The sequence below is a fragment of the Rhinoraja longicauda genome, chromosome 40, assembly GCF_053455715.1.
Source record: "Rhinoraja longicauda isolate Sanriku21f chromosome 40, sRhiLon1.1, whole genome shotgun sequence".
NCBI classification, from domain to species: Eukaryota; Metazoa; Chordata; class Chondrichthyes; order Rajiformes; family Arhynchobatidae; genus Rhinoraja; species Rhinoraja longicauda.
Genome location: NC_135992.1, coordinates 14,190,081 through 14,206,644, shown reverse-complemented (window position 1 = coordinate 14,206,644; position 16,564 = coordinate 14,190,081). Strand labels below are relative to the sequence as shown.

General features: G+C 47.4%; 1 protein-coding gene across 1 annotated transcript in view; it reads right to left on the bottom strand.

Moving 5' to 3' along the window:
• Positions 1–16,564, bottom strand: part of LOC144611596 (serine/threonine-protein phosphatase 6 regulatory subunit 3-like) — a 116,740-nt gene that overhangs the window by 40,100 nt on the left and 60,076 nt on the right. Inside the window, exons 6-10 of the mRNA XM_078430792.1 lie at positions 10,419–10,531; positions 6,186–6,299; positions 5,236–5,401; positions 3,772–3,924; positions 359–538 (exon numbers count right to left, since the gene is read on the bottom strand). Of these exons, the coding sequence (XP_078286918.1) occupies positions 359–538; positions 3,772–3,924; positions 5,236–5,401; positions 6,186–6,299; positions 10,419–10,531 (726 nt within the window). The remainder of the gene's footprint in view (positions 1–358; positions 539–3,771; positions 3,925–5,235; positions 5,402–6,185; positions 6,300–10,418; positions 10,532–16,564) is intronic.

Below are 16,564 nucleotides of genomic sequence, written 5' to 3'. Positions count from 1 at the left end.
TCCCCTTTCCTAGTTCTCCGACCAGTATGACTGTCCTCCTGATTACATTTTATCTGCTTGCTTTGTTGTCACCTTCTCCTAGCTAACAATGATCTATTCTACATCCTTGAACCTCATCGCCTTTGATGTCTTTCATACACCTTACATTTCCTTATCTCTGTGTCTCCCTCTCCCCGACTCTCAGTCTGGAGAAGGGTCTCGACCGTTCCTTTTATCCAGAGATGCTGCCTGTCCCGCTGAGTTACTCCATCATTTTGTGTCTCTCCTCAGTGTAATCCAGCATCTGCAGTTCCTTCCTACACAAGGTTCAGCAGCAGTCTGATTACGCATTTAAAAACGTTAATCACGGTTTACATACATGTCTGATGAGGATGTTATCTTGAGTGTTCTCAGAGTTGTTCTCAGAGTTGTTCTCAGTGTGCTTTTCCACATTACTTTCAGTGCTGTCTTCTGCTGGAGGGTTGCCCAGTGCCGTGCTGATACACAGCTCCACTTGCAAGTGAAGGAAGTTATTCCACACATATTTGAAGAAGAGATCCTGGTGACAGAAAAATAAAGAATATGGGCGTGGAGTGAAAAGAAAACACACAAATGTAGGATTATGACAACCGGGTCAACCGATCAAGAAATTGCGGTGTTACGGACGTAGCCCAGACCAACCATCATTACAAACTAGCCTCCCTTCCATTGACCCCACCTACACTTCATGCTGCTTTGGCAAGGCCACCAGCATAATCGAGGACCAGTCTCACCCCTGGCCACTCCCGCTTCTCCTCTCCCCCATTAGGCAAGGGATCCAGAGGTTTGAAAACGCATGCCTTTCAGATTCAGGGAGAGTTTCGGCCCAGACGACAGAACGGCCCTCTCATCAGCTGGAGAGGGGTCCTGACCTCCCACCTACCTCATTGGAGACCTTTGAACCATCTTTAATCAGACTTCAATGTTATATCTTACACTGGATGCTGTGCCCTTTATTCTCTATCCGGGCACTGTGGATTGTACAGTCTTTTCTTTGACTGGATAGCATGCAAACAAAAGCTTCCCAGTGTATGTAAACTACACTGAACTTGCTCTGAGCTACAGGGGGAGGTTAGACAGGCTGCTATTTTATTCCTTAGACTGATAGAGGTTTGATCTCATGGAGGTGTATAAAATCTAGAGGGGAATAGATAGATGAATGCAGTCTTTAACCAGGGTAGGGGGATCAAGAACTAGAGGGCATAGTTTTAACATAAGAGGGGAAAGATTTAATAAGAACCTGAGGGATAACTTTTTCACACAGAGGGTGGTAGGTGCATGGAGCGAGCTGCCAGAGGAGGTTGTTCAGGCAGGTACTACAACAACATTTAAAAGATATTTGGACAGGTACATGTAAAAGAAAGGCTTAGAGGGATTTGGCCAAATACTGGAAAACATCAGTCTGAAGAAGAGTCTCGACCCGAAACGTCACCCATTCCCTCTCTCCTGAGATGCTGCCTGACCTGCTGAGTTACTACAGCATTTTGTGTCTACCTACAGGAAAATAGTATTAGCTTAGATGGGGCAACTCAGGCAGCATGGATGAATTGGGCTGAAAGGCATTCATAGCAAGAGGATTTGAGTTTAGGAGCAGGGAGGTTCTGCTGCAGTTGTACAGGGCCTTGGTGAGACCGCACCTGAAGTATTGTGTGCAGTTTTGGTCTCCTAACCTGAGGAAAGACGTTCTTGCCTTAGAGGGAGTACAGAGAAGGTTCACCAGATTAATCCCTGGGATGGCGGGACTTGCATATGAGGAAAGACTGGATAGACTGGGCTTGTACTCGCTGGAATTTAGAAGACTGAGGGGGGATCTTATAGAAACATATAAAATTCTTAAGGGGTTGGAGAGGCTAGATGCGTGAAGATTGTTCCCGATGTTGGGGGAGTCCAGAACCAGGGGTCACAGCTTAAGGATAAGGGGGAAGTCTTTTAGGACCGAGATGAGAAAACATTTCTTCACACAGAGAGTGGTGAGTCTGTGGAATTCTCTGCCACAGAAGGTAGTTGAGGCCAGTTCATTGGCTATATTTAAGAGGGAGTTAGATGTGGCCCTTTTTGCTAAAGGGATCAGGGGGTATGGAGAGAAGGCAGGTACAGGCTACTGAGCTGGATGATCAGCCATGACCATATTGAATGGCGGTGCAGGCTCGAAGGGCCGAATGGCCTACTCCTGCACCTATTTTCTATGTTTCTATGTTTCTATGTTTCCATGCTATATGACTACTCTATGACTAATAGATGCACAGTGGAGCAGGAGGCCATCTGGCCTATCGACTCAATTTATCGAATTTAAAGATTCAGCATTGTGATTAAAAGAAAAGACACATGATAAAGCACAACAGTCGCATTTTCCACACATTAAACAGCAATAAATAGGATATAAGCATGGCTAGCTTTCTGTGAATGTAGTGCCTCTTGCTGATTGTGGAAGCACAGACATCTTCTGCAACTGCGCGTAGACAAGCTATTCACGTTTCAAAGCCCGAATAGGCTCCCTCTACACCTCAGAACAGGTTGAGTTTAGTTTAGGAAAGAAAACTGCAGATGCTGGTTTGAATCGAAGGTAGACACAAAAAGCTGGAGTAACTCAGCGGGTCAGCATTTCTGGAGAGAAGGAATGGGTGATGTTTTGGGTCGAGACCCAAAACATCACCCATTCCTTCTCTCCAGAGATGCTGCCTGACCTGCTGAGTTACTCCAGCTTTTTGAGTCTACCTTTGAGTGTAGTTTAGTTTATCATTGTCACGCGGTCTGAGGTACACTGAAATGCTTTTATTTGCATGTTATCCAGTCAACGAAAGGACTCTACATGAATCCAATCAAGCCGTCCACAGGTACAGGATAAAGTCAAAGCCTGGACCTGATGACCTTTTCTTTATTGAGATCAAAGGGTGGCAATAAAGAGCAGGAATCTGACTGCACCCCCTTCACCCTCCCCTGGTCAGGACCAGTTGTAATATGCCAGATTCAGTTTGCTTGCTATCTGGACCGCGACTTAGCCGAGAACCTTCAGCTCAGTGGTCAATACCCGTATCCAGTTAAACCAGCAAGTGTGTAGTTACAATACACGTGATTTATGTTACAAAAACAAATTTATGTGAAATAGATAATCAAATGTCATAGAGTGATAGAGTGTGGAAACAGGCCCTCCGGCCCAACTTGCCCACAACGGCCAACATTGCCCCATCTACACCAGTCCCATCGGCCTGCGCTTGGTCCATATCCCTCCAAACCTGTCCTATCCTTGTACCTGACCAACTGTTTCTTAAACGATGGGATAGTCCCAGCCTCAACTACCTCCTCTGGCAGCTCGTTCCATACACCTACCACCCTTTGTGTGAAAAAGTTACCGCTCGGATTCCTATTAAATCTTTTCCCCTTCACCTTGAACCTGCGTCCCTTGGTCCTCGATTCCCCTGTTCTGAGCAAGAGACTCTGTACATCTCCCCGATCTATTCCTCTCGTGATTTTGTGCACGATGAAAACTGCACTAGTGTTACTGTATTATTCATCAGTTTCTTGTGTCTTTGACAGATAATACATATCATGGCTTTGCAATGTTCCTCTTTTCAAGAAATCATCCAACATTTTTTTGAAAATGGTACACGAGTCCTTTTTAGACAGGGAAATTGATTTTACTTAGTAGAAAGATATGGTATTTGATAGAACTTATGCAGTACACTTTCTGTTTGTGTTAGAACATGGATTAGTTTCATTCAATGGGCAGTATAGGACAGAGCACCTCATACTCACCAGGAGAACGTCCAGTGTGTTTAACTCCATCAACTCTTGATTCACAGTGCTATTGTTCACCTGCAAGATGCTGGTGACGAGCTTGACCACATGAAGTCGTGTGTTGCCCAGTGGCGGATCCAGAGTGCCCCAGGTTGTCACCATTTTACATTTCTACAAAACGCAATAGGAAAAAATAAATAAAATTGCTGAGGCAAGAATGAAACCACAAAATTAAATGTGCGGTGTCTCCATTCAGAAGCTGTTTTTTCCCCAAGTGCCCTGAAGTAATCAGAGTCATAAGTGTGATACAGCGTGGAAACAGGCCCTTCGGCCCAACTTGCCCAACATGTCCCAGCTGCATCAGTCCCACCTCCCTGCGCTTGGTCCACACCCTCCAACCCCGTCCTATCCATGTACCCGTTTCTTAAACGTTGAGATAGTCCCTGCCTCAACCACCTCCTCTGGCAGCCCGTTCCATACACCCCCAACCCTTTAGAGTCCAATTATGAGACTTTTCCGTGCCCTCTGTATGAAAGGGGGGGAGGAGTGAGCCCATTGCCCTCACACTGCTACCAGTCAATAAGTCCTGTTGAAATACCGGAGTTTGAGGGGAAATCTGATAGAACTACATAAGAGGCAGAAACACGGTGGACAGTCAGAACTTTATCCCCAGGCTGCAAATGCTAAAGATCTATGTGCCTATATAAAAGCCTCTTGAACGTCACTATTGTATCTGCCTCCATCACCACCCCTAGCAATGCGTTCCAGGCCTCACCACTCTGTGTACCACTCTCGCCCGCACACCTCCGTTAAACTTTCCCCACTCACCTTACAGCTACGCCCTCTAGTTTTGGACATTTCCACCCAGGGGAAAAGGTTTAGTTTAGTTTAGAGATACAGCGCGGAAACAGGCCCTCTGGCCTACCGAGACCGCGCCGACCAGCGATCCCCGCACACTAACACTATCCCACACACACCAGGGACAATTTACATTTATACCAAGCCAATTAACCTACAAACCTGTAGGTCTTTGGAGATTTACTGACCGTCTACCCTACCTACGCCTCTCATAATTTTATATGCTTCTATCAAGTCTCCCTTCATCTCCAGCGTAACGCTTGGTCTTGAATCAAGAGCGACAAGGATTATAGAATCAAGATGAAATCAAGACAGGGTGGGGTGCTCAATGGGCATCTCCAGTTCTTAGTGGCCGCATAACAGTCTTGTGCATGCACAAGTTTAAGAGCTCCGGACATAGACACAAATAGCTGGAATAACTCAGCGGGACAGGCAGCATCTCTAGAGAGATGGAATGGGTGATGTTTCAGGTCGGGACCCTTCTTCAGACTGAGAGTCAGGGACGAGGGAGACGAGAGGTGTGGAAGGGTAAGGTGGGGAAACGACAGATCAAAGCAGAGATGATGTTAAGGTCATGTGGAAATGTAGCTCTGGAACTCGTTGTAAATTTAACTTCCGGCTTACCTTTGGTGGGTCAAGGAGGAGCTGATGGAAGTCTTGCAGCCTCAGCTTGATGGCCTGGAGGGTTCCTGTGCTAACCTGGCTACAGGCGTGGTCCATTCCTGGGGGGCACAGATCCAACGGCCCGTCGATGTTGCAGAAAAGCCCACTCATCCCACCCAGGTCAGACCTAGGGAAGACACATGGACAACCCAAATTGTGGATCAAGCTAGTCATTTAATTTTTATTCTCTCATGGACTGTTGATATTACTGACATTCCTTATTGTGTTCAAAATTGTCCGAGTATGTTCAAACAGCAAATAGTATCGTGGCAGGAAAAAAAACTACAGATGGCTGGTCAAAATTGAAGGTAGATACACAATGCTGGAGTAACTCAGTGGGACAGGCAGCATCTCGGGAGAGAAGGAATGGGTGTCGTTTCTGGCCGAGACCCTTCTTCAGACTGAATTTCATCTAAATTTCAAGCAAAGATACGAGAGGAGCAAGATGGACCACTCCGTCGAAATCACCTATACTGAAGTGTAGTCCGCAAAGGAGCGTAACGTCCGCCATTTTAGTAAGCAGAACCCGCCGTTCGCTCTGCCTCCCGCAGTGTAATCAGTGTTTTGGGGGAACAGTATGTGTGATGATACCATTAAAATGCAGAATAGATCTCATCTATCAATTCACAGATTTTTGTTATTTTTCTTTGTAAATGTTTCTGCAAGTTTCTGCCTACTAAAATGGTGCCGTGACGTACTACGGTTTTTAGGGTCGAGTGGACTATCTTGCTCTGCTCTATTATCTTTGAATTCAAGGGACAGAGGACACTGACGTCCACTGCTTCTGCCCACACGCATAGCGTTATATATTAAAAACCACGACATTTGAAACATCACAAAAATCGCGCAAGCAGCACGGGTCTCAGAGCGATGAGGATTTACGCGCCGGGCCGGGTTTTCGACATACGTACCGGGGTCTGCGCGTTTCCAACAGCGTCAGCAATACCTGGATCCCGTTAACAATCACCGATTCGTTCTTCTCGCCCTCAAACATGTTACCCAGCAGCTGCTTGATCGTCTCCTGCCTGAGGAAGCAAACCAAACAGAGATTGTGATCTTAAAAACAGCTAACACTGGAGAAGCAAACCAGCTACGTCCGGAAAAAAACCCACTGCTCCTAGTTTGCAGCTCTCATGCCCCATTCTCAGTTGGGACACAAGGAACTGCAGATGCTGGAATTTGGCCTGTTTCCATGCTCTATCTCTACACTAAACCAAACACAGTGCTGGAGTAACTCAGCGGGTCAGGCAGCATCTCTGGAAAACATGGATAGGTGACATTTCAGAGTGCTGGAGTAACTCAGCGGGTCAGGCAGCATCTCTGGAGAACATGGATAGGTGACGTTTCACAGAGTGCTTGAGTAACTCAGCGGGTCAGGCAGCATCTCTGGAGAACATGGATAGGTGATGTTTTGGGTCAGGACCCTTCTCAGATTTGCAGACCCATTCGCTCTTGTTTCATTGCAAGAATGAGGCCAATTGATGGGATCCATACATCCTGCAAATTGACTGCAGGCGAACCAAGTCTTAGCAATATATCCAATGTCAATCATATACCATTCTTGAAGAAAATGTACCCACCAAGACCATTTCTAAAGCCCCCCCCCTCGGTCATGGCTGACCATGGGTGATGCATCCTGGTTGTTGGCTGCTTGCTCCAAACCTGGGCTAGAGCAGCGTGGATGTGTGGTGGGATGCGAGCCTGGGCGATGTCATATGAAGGACAGGCTGTTGCCCATGCAGCACGTCCCCCCTCTCCACGTCGCTGATCAATCCAAAGGAACAGCAGAGCCGTTAGTTTGGCACCAGCGCCATCGCAGGAGCTGCCAGAACCAGGTTGTGGACAACGACGAACAGCCTTAGGGACTCCGACTCCGGATTTTTCTTGAGGTTTACTCCTGGAACCTTGTTCATGACTGGATATGGCCACACGGCAGTGGAGGTTTTAGATCAGAGTTTTCCCTCTCCTGGATTGACTGCCTTCCCAGGCTGACTCGTGGGGGCGGGAGCGTCTATCTTCCCGTCTATAGCACCTGCCCACTGCAGCCTTCATCCATCCGCCTTCGCAGTCGCTGTGACGCTCCACTAAAGTCAGCCATCATCCCTCGCCTGTTCCACCGTTGAGGTCTTGGTTGGATTGCTCTTTATCAGAGACCTCCCCCTCGACCTTACCGCCATGGCTGACCCTACCAGGAGCACAGCTCCAGACGGCATCGCTCTCAGGATCTCAGGGCCGCACGAGCATCTCCACCACGACAAGGTGACACCAAGACCACACGTAATGTAATTAAAGTGAGCTACTCCAGTAGTACGAAACACTAAACATTTCAGAATAACAACAGCACACCATCGTCCTGCTGGGATGAAAGTGGAATAAGCAGAAAGAGGAATGAACTGAAAGAAAATGACTCCAGGGGTTAGGGTGCAGTGAAAGATTCAGATCCCATATTTAAAGAACTTGATCTCTTTATACCTCATCTGCACTACAAAGTCGCTGGTTTTATCTACACCCTGCAGCCACTACCAATTAGGAAGAGCTGAAGCTGTCAGCATATGACATGTTTTTTCAGGTGACAGTGGTGATCAATGCTGGTAGGGTGATGGATGTTATCCACGTGGATTTTAGAAAGGCATTTGAAGAAGTAGACAATAGACAATAGGTGCAGGAGTAGGCCATTCGGCCCTACGAGCCAGCACCGCCATTCAATGTGATCATGGCTGATCATTCTCAATCAGTGCTCCGTTCCTGCCTTCTCCCCATACCCCCCTGACTCCGCTATCCTTAAGAACTCTATCTAGCTCTCTCTTGAATGCATTCAGAGAATTGGCCTCCACTGCCTTCTGAGGCAGAGAATTCCATAGATTCACAACTCTCTGACTGAAAAAGTTTTTTCTCATCTCCGATCTAAATGGCCTACCCCTTATTCTTAAACTGTGGCCCCTGGTTCTGGACTCCCCCAACATTGGGAACATGTTTCCTGCCTCTAACGTGTCCAACCCCTTAATAATCTTATACGTTTCGATAAGTCCCACATGGTAGGTTGATCCAGAGGATTAAGATGCACGGGATTAACAGTGACTTGGTCGTATGGATTCAGAACTGCCACACAGGGTTGTGGTGGAAGGATGAAATTCAGGCTGGAGGTCTGTGGCAGTGCTGTTGTGCAGGTATCTGTGCTGAGACATCTGCTTCGAGGCCAGTGAGTGTCTGGGACGTGCTGCCAGGGTAATGGTTGAAGCAGATAAACTTCAAAAGGCATTGAAGAGACTTTTGGATATGAAGGGAATGGAGGGGTATGGATGAAAGTCAGGCAGATAGGAGTTGGTCTTGACATCATGTTCAGGTTTTATGGACTGAAGGGCTCGTGTTGTACAGTTCTACGATCTGTGCATTCAACATTTCTTCTCCATGGATTGTCACCTTGTCGTGGCGGAGAAGCTTGTGTGGTCCTGAGATCCTGAGTGCGATGCCGTCTGGAGCTACGCTCCTGGTAGGGTCACCCATGGCGGTAAGGTCGAGGGGGGGGGTCCCTGATAAAGAGCAATCCAACCAAGACCTCAACGGGTGGAACAGGCGGAGGATGACGGCTGACTTTAGTGGAGCGCCACAACGGCTGGGAAGGCGGATGAAGGCTGCAGCAGAAAAGGGTCCCCGGTCGTCTTGGACTCCACGCCACTGGATCCTGACCCAGATCTGCCAAGGACCGTGTGGTAGCTGTCTGTGCACCAGTTCCCCACGTTAAACAAAGTCACGCACAGGCGTCCTCCATAAAGGGGGACAGTCATACTCGCTTCGAGTGACCGCCGATGATGGTATTGAACATTTCTAGGACATGCCACTCGCACAGTTGTGTAACTGAGCAAGACACTCAATGGCAGCCATGGTGTGCTGCACGATGGTCCAGAGTGGGCTGAACCCGAGCTTCTTGCCTCAGGAAAGGCGACGTCCAGGCCAAACTGGAGGCAATGAAGCAGTTATTCAAACCTGGTGCTGCTGGAGTCCTGGGTGAAAGCAAAGCTCGCATCAAGGCAGCAATGATGCTTGTCACCAAGCTGGGCTAAGGAGGCTGAGTAAAATATATAGAGAAAAAAACCCCTGCAGATGCTGGTTTAAATCGAAGGTAGACACAAAATGCTGGAGTAACTCAGTGGGTCAAGCAGCATCTCTGGAGAAGGAATAGGTGACATTTCGGGTCTCAACCCAAAACGTCACGCATTCTTTCTCTCCAGAGATGCTGCCTGACCCACTGAGTTACTCCAGCATTTTGTGTCCACCTGAGAAAAATATATTTGTATTTCAATGGTTATTTGTGTCATTGAGAAACTTACTGCAGACAGCTGATACTGCCTCAACTCAAAGGTCAGTAGGACCCAACACAGAGGAGAGATAACAATATCTACAGTGATTCCCAAACTTTGACTCTAAATATTCACATCGTCTTCCACCACGAAACCATCTATGAAAGTATTTGCAGTTTCTTAGCCCAGCTTCTTTAAGAAGCTCCCAAACCTGTGGTTTCACTCTAAACTGGAACATATACAGCTATTTCTTCAATGTCATTTGATCTAGATCAAAGATACTAGAGGAGCAAGATGAACCACTCCGTTGAAATCGCCTATATTGAAGCGTAGTACGCAACGGAGCGTAACATCTGCCATTTTAATAGGCAAAACCCGCCGTTCTCTCTGCCTCTCGCAGTGTAATCAGTGTTTTCGGTGAACAGTATGTGTGATGATGCCATAAAAATGCAGAATATATCAATTCACAAATTTTTGTTATATTTCTTTTTAAATGTTTCTGCAAGTTTCTGCCTACTCAAATGGCGCCGTGACATACTACGGTTTTTAGGGTAGAGTGGTCTATCTTGCTCTGCTCTATTATTGTTGATCTAGATCCAAGAGCTCCATCCAACTTCTATCACATAGATTGCAGCAGTTCAGGAAAGCTACAGCACCATCTTAAAGATGGACAAGGCTGGTGACATCCCATCAATGAATGCAAAATGATTACCCTGTTTGTTGAAATTTTATGTTCAGCCACCACGCTCTACATTAAGGATAGAGGAGGCATGCCAACCCACTGAAGAACATAACTTAAAAAGTGATACCACAGCCACAAATTGAAACAAAAATCATGAAGCTTACTTCTCAAGTGTTGCGAGCAGCTGGTCTGGTTCTGGACTGTCCTGAATTTGGATCATTTGCTCTCGGCTTAGTCGAATGATATCACAGAGAGACTGGGACGCATTAGAGTGTTGCTGAGCAGAGGGAAGCAGAGACAGAGAAATTAGGAGGTTCAATTTCACCGATTCACACCGTACTGCTAACAAGGTTACACTTCTACAATGCCCTGCGGTCAGCGAGACCTGGACCACTGATTCAGTGGCAAGTGTTCAGATCCCTTCAACAGCAGCTGGGGCATGTAAATCCATGTTAAAAAATGTTTCAGTAACAGTAACAAACAAAAAAATCAACCAGATTGTTCACCTGTTTCGTGAGAAGGAAGTCTGCTGTTTTTAGCTTGTATCTGACTCTAGATTTACCGATGAGTTTCGAGTTTAGTTTATTGTCACGTGTACCGAGATACAGTGTGAAGCTTTTGTTGTGTGCTGACCAGTGAGCGGAAAGACAATACGTGATTACAATCGAGCCGTTTACAGTGTACAGATAGTACAGGTTTGCAGGGCGTGCAGCGTAGGTTCACTAGGTTAATTCCCGGAATGGCGGGACTGTCGTATGTTGAAAGGCTGGAGCAATTAGGCTTGTATACACTGGAATTTAGAAGGATGAGGGGGGATCTTATTGAAGCATATAAGATAATTAGGGGATTGGACAAATTAGAGGCAGGAAACATGTTCCCAATGTTGGGGGAGTCCAGAACAAGGGGCCACAGTTTAAGAATAAGGGGTAGGCCATTTAGAACGGAGATGAGGAAGAACTTTTTCAGTCAGAGAGTGGTGAAGGTGTGGAATTCTCTGCCTCAGAAGGCAGTGGAGGCCAGTTCGTTGGATGCTTTCAAGAGAGAGCTGGATAGAGCTCTTAAGGATAGCGGAGTGAGGGGGTATGGGGAGAAGGCAGGAACGGGGTACTGATTGAGAGTGATCAGCCATGATCGCATTGAATGGCGGTGCTGGCTCGAAGGGCTGAATGACCTACTCCTGCACCTATTGTCTATTGTCTATTGTTTAAAAGAGTGGAGCCATTGTAATGTACGATTGCAGATCCACTTCTGTGACTAGCACACAAAGAGTAGCCCGGCTTAGGCACCATCTTGGATCGCCGACTCTTATTTCTTAACTCTTAACCTTAAGATCGTTAACGCTTAATTCCTCCCCAGTTCATAAGGAATACGAGCAGAATTAGGCCATTCGGCCCATCGAGTCTACTCCGCCATTCAATCATGGATAATCTATCGCTCCCTCCCTAACCCCATTCTCCTCCCTTTTCCCCATAAACCTCTGACACTCGTACTCATCAAGAATCTATCTATCTCTGCCTCTGCTCTCAGCGGCAATATGTGTCAGCTATGACCGCATGCCATGGAAAAATAAATAACTACGAAGGATATTCCAAAGCTTCATGATCAATGAATGCTTTTAAAGTGCACTCACTGGGAGATTAGTAGTAAGCATAGCTACAAGTTTGCAGACAAGATGGATGACCACTGAAATTTGCTATGGGCCTGATAAATGAGGCCGGTATTTGAGCTAGGGAAAGGGGCTCATTTTCCGTTTTTTCTTTAGGTGTAGCAAATAATTTAATGTTCACCTAAATACACAGCTGGAGCCTTAAAGATGCAAGTTAACATCTGTCAAAAGCAATATTAGTTCATCGCAATACAAAAGATTCAAATGATTAACTCAAATCTGCAGAGGGATCTTGAAGCTATGGCCTAGTTCAATGGGACTGCTCCAGTTGGGACTTATGCTATAGATCTTGAATAAATTTTCTCCAAACAACAAAATCGAAGATTCCCCCCACAAATAAACTAAACAATATATTGTTATGATAATTAAGCTTTAACATCAATAATGGAAAGGGGGGAAAAATAAAACCCAAAACCGATCAAGAGACACAATTTGTTGTTGTTGTTCGTGCTTCGGGTTCGAAGATGACCAAGACTCCACTTTCAGTTGGAGGATTGGTGACTGTGGGTCCGGAAGTGACTGGTTTGGCCAATCCGGGCCCGGAAGGCACGCCCACACGTAGGGCACAAGTGGATGGGTGCTGCAGTGGAAGTGGAGGTAGCCCGGGCCTTGCGCGCGGTGCATTTCCTCTGGGCCTCTGCAGTGCGTCTGTTCTCTGCTGCACGGGCTCCTGTGGTGAGCTTGCTACGCCAGGTTGGACGGTCCAGAGCAAGAGACTCCCAAGTGCTGAGGTTAATGTCCAAGTCTTTGAGGGACACTTTGAGGCAGTCCTTAAACCGTTTCTTCTGTCCTCCTACTGAGCGCTTGCCCTGACACAGTTCTCCATACAGAAGCTGTTTTGGCAGTCGACTCTCGGGCATTCTGACGACATGGCCTGCCCATCTGGCTTGGGCTTTCCGTAGGAGGGTGTGGACGCTGGGGATTCCTGCCCGTTCCAAGACCTCTGTGTTGGGAATTTTGTCCTGCCACCTGATGTGAAGGAGTCTGCGTAGGCAACTCAAGTGAAAGTGGTTGAGCTGTTTGGCATGTCTGCTGTAGACAGTCCAGGTCTCACTGGCACAGAGAAGAGTGGTGAGTACCACTGCACGGTAGACCTTCAGCTTGGTGGTAAGGCTGAGTCCTCTCCGCTCCCAAACATTCCCACGGAGTCGCCCAAAGGCAGCGCTGGCCTTGGCAATCCTGTTGTTGACCTCAGCGTCAATGTTCACCACTCGCGTGAGTGTACTACCCAGATAGGTAAAGCTGTCGACTGCCTGTAGATTCTGCCCCTTCACCGTGATGTGTGGTTCCTGATAGGCCTTTCCAGGCGCGGGCTGGTACACAACTTCAGCCTTTTTGGTGCTAATGGAGAGACCAAAGGTGTCACAAGCCTGTGAGAAGCAGTCCATTTCATGCTGCATCTTCTGCTCTGTGTTGGCGTTGAGGGCGCAGTCATCAGCAAACAAGATATCTCTGATGATGGTCTCCTTCACCTTTGTAACAGCTTGCAGGCGCCTGAGGTTGAACAGCCTGCTGTCAGTCCTGTACCTGATGTGTATTCCATCCTGGCAGTCACGGAAGGCATCAGTCAGCATGGCAGAGAAGACCATGCTGAAGAGTGTAGGGGCAAGAACACAACCTTGCTTTACGCCGTTTGTCACTGGAAAGGCTTCAGACTCGTCTCCATCATCTAGCACCTTCATCATCATGCTGTCATGGAACTGCCGGACAATCGTGATGAACTTGCTGGGACAGCCAAACTTCTGCATTATCTTCCGCAAGCCATCTCTGCTGACAGTGTCGAAGGCCTTTGTCAGATCGACGATGGTCACGAACAGGTCGCTGTGCTGCTCTTGGCATTTTTCCTGGAGTTGGCGTGCAGCAAATATCATGTCGACAGTTCCACGCCCAGCACGGAAACCGCACTGGCTTTCTGGAAGGAGACCCTGCTCAAGGTGTTGAATGAGACGGTTGAGCAGGATGCGAGCCAAGATCTTCCCAGCTATGGACAGGAGGGAGATGCCTCGATGATTGTCGCAAGACTGGCGGTTGCCTTTCCTCTTTTAGATGTGGACTATGCTGGCATCTTTCAGCTGTTGTGGGACTTTCCCTTCATTCCACATGGAGTTCAGTCAGCTTCTGCATCATGACAGGGCCTTCTGCTTTGTACACTTCAGCAGGAATTGCATCTGATCCTGGTGCTTTGCCACAGGAAAGTTGCTTGATGGCCTTTGTGACTTCTTCTGTCGGGAGGTTGTCAAGGTCCTGGTTGATCTCCATCTGAGGTAGGCGAGTGATGGCCTCGTCGTTGATAATAGCAGGGCGATTGAGGACCTGGTTGAAATGTTCAGCCCATCTCTCCAGAATCTGCTTCTTCTCTGTCAGCCACTGGGTCCCGTCTGCACTGCGGAGGGGAGAGGAGCCAGAGGACTGGGGTCCATACACACCAGGGGTCCATTCAATGCGTCGTAGAAACGCTTGGTGTCGTGACTGTCTGCGTAGCCCTGGATTTCATCGGCCTTCATGCTATACCATGCGTCCTGCATCTCACGGAGTTTCTTCAGTATTTTTTGTCTTGCGCTGGCAAAGGCATCTTTCTTCGCTTGTGACGTGAGGTCGTTCTGGTGTGCTCTGAACAGTTGGTGTTTCTCTGATAGCAGTGCCTGTATCTCTGGTGTCAAGTTAGGAGGAGGGGGAGTTCAACGAGATCTGGGTGTCCTAGTGCATCAGTCAATGAAAGGAAGCATGCAGGTACAGCAGGCAGTGAAGAAAGCCAATGGCATGTTGGCCTTCATAACAAGAGGAGATGAGTATAGGAGCAAAGAGGTCCTTCTGCAGTTGTACCGGGCCCTGGTGAGACCGCACCTGGAGAGACCGCACCTGGAGTACTGTGTGCAGTTTTGGTCTCCAAATTTGAGGAAGGATATTCTTGCTATGGAGGGCGTGCAGCGTAGGTTCACTAGGTTAATTCCCGGAATGGCGGGACTGTCGTATGTTGAAAGGCTGGAGCGATTGGGCTTGTATACACTGGAATTTAGAAGGATGAGGGGGGATTTTATTGAAACATATAAGATAATTAGGGGATTGGACACATTAGAGGCAGGAAACATGTTCCCAATGTTGGGGGAGTCCAGAACAAGGGGCCACAGTTTAAGAATAAGGGGTAGGCCATTTAGAACGGAGATGAGGAAGAACTTTTTCAGTCAGAGAGTGGTGAAGGTGTGGAATTCTCTGCCTCAGAAGGCAGTGGAGGCCAGTTCGTTGGATGCTTTCAAGAGAGAGCTGGATAGAGCTCTTAAGGATAGCGGAGTGAGGGGGTATGGGGAGAAGGCAGGAACGGGGTACTGATTGAGAGTGATCAGCCATGATCGCATTGAATGGCGGTGCTGGCTCGAAGGGCTGAATGGCCTACTCCTGCACCTATTGTCTATTGTCTATTGTCTATTGTCTTCATGGTTCTCGTCGAACCAGTCCTGGTTTCTGCGGGATGCTGGCCCGGGGTGTTCGAGGGCGGTGGAGTAGACTGCATCTCTGAAGGCCACCCACTGTTCGTCAGTGCTGTCCTGGTCATCATGGGGTGTGTCCACCAGCTTGCCATCAAGGTCTCTGGAGATTTCTTCTGCAACTTTGATGCTCTTCAGCTTGGAGACGTTGAGCCTCTTTGCAGTCTTCTGACATTGGGATCTTCTCATGGGCACGATGCGAAGCTTGAGTTTGGGCACAATGAGGCGATGATCAGTCCAGCAGTCGCCACCACACATGGCCTTTGTCACTCTCACGTCCTGCCTGTCCCTCTTCCTGGTGATGACATAACCAATCAGATGCCATTGCCTGGAGCGTGGAATAATGGAAAGGGGGGGGGGGGGGGGGGGGGACCCAAAACCGATCAAGAGACACAATTTACAGAATTAATGGATCAAGAAAATATGAAGATAACACACAAAATGCTGGAGCGGGTCAGGCAGCATCTCTGGGAAAAAGGAATAGGTGACATTTCGAGTCGAGACCTTCTTCAGAAAATTGTTCCAAAATGAAAAAGGGGCCAATGCAGAATATAGGACTAGAGATACACATATGCTGGCAAGATGAAGCCCCCACATTTGCTTTGATGTTGGTGTATGGGGTCTCTGAACAAACCGTCCACACTCACGTTGAATACCCAATTTTGCCTGGACGGTGGGAAGTAGATTTAGCTGGAGGTAGTGAAGCTACAGAGAATAAGGGCATATCCAGTCAGGGCACTTCAGGATTCAAAAACACAGACAGGTCTCAGTTATCTTGTGGAAAACATATTTCTTGACAAATAGACAATGCAGCAACACATCCTTAGTCATGAAAATCTGTGCAAAAGATTAATTTAATCAGAGCGTTTTACAAAAAGCAAGTCTCCTGACTGATAATATACAAATTCAACACTTGAATTTTGTTGGTGTTGAATTGGTTAAAGTCATATTAAAGAATGTAAAGGCTAGCATTTAACTTCATGTCGTTAACAAGCGGAGCACTTATCTATCTAATTAAGGACGCCCATGGTGTCACTGTTCTGACGGAAGCACAGCAGCTGGTCTGGAAAGCAAGCTCCCATAAACAATAATATCATAATGACTTAATAACATGTTTGGTAATGTTGCCAGAAAAAGAGATATTGCCTAGGACTCCAGTGAT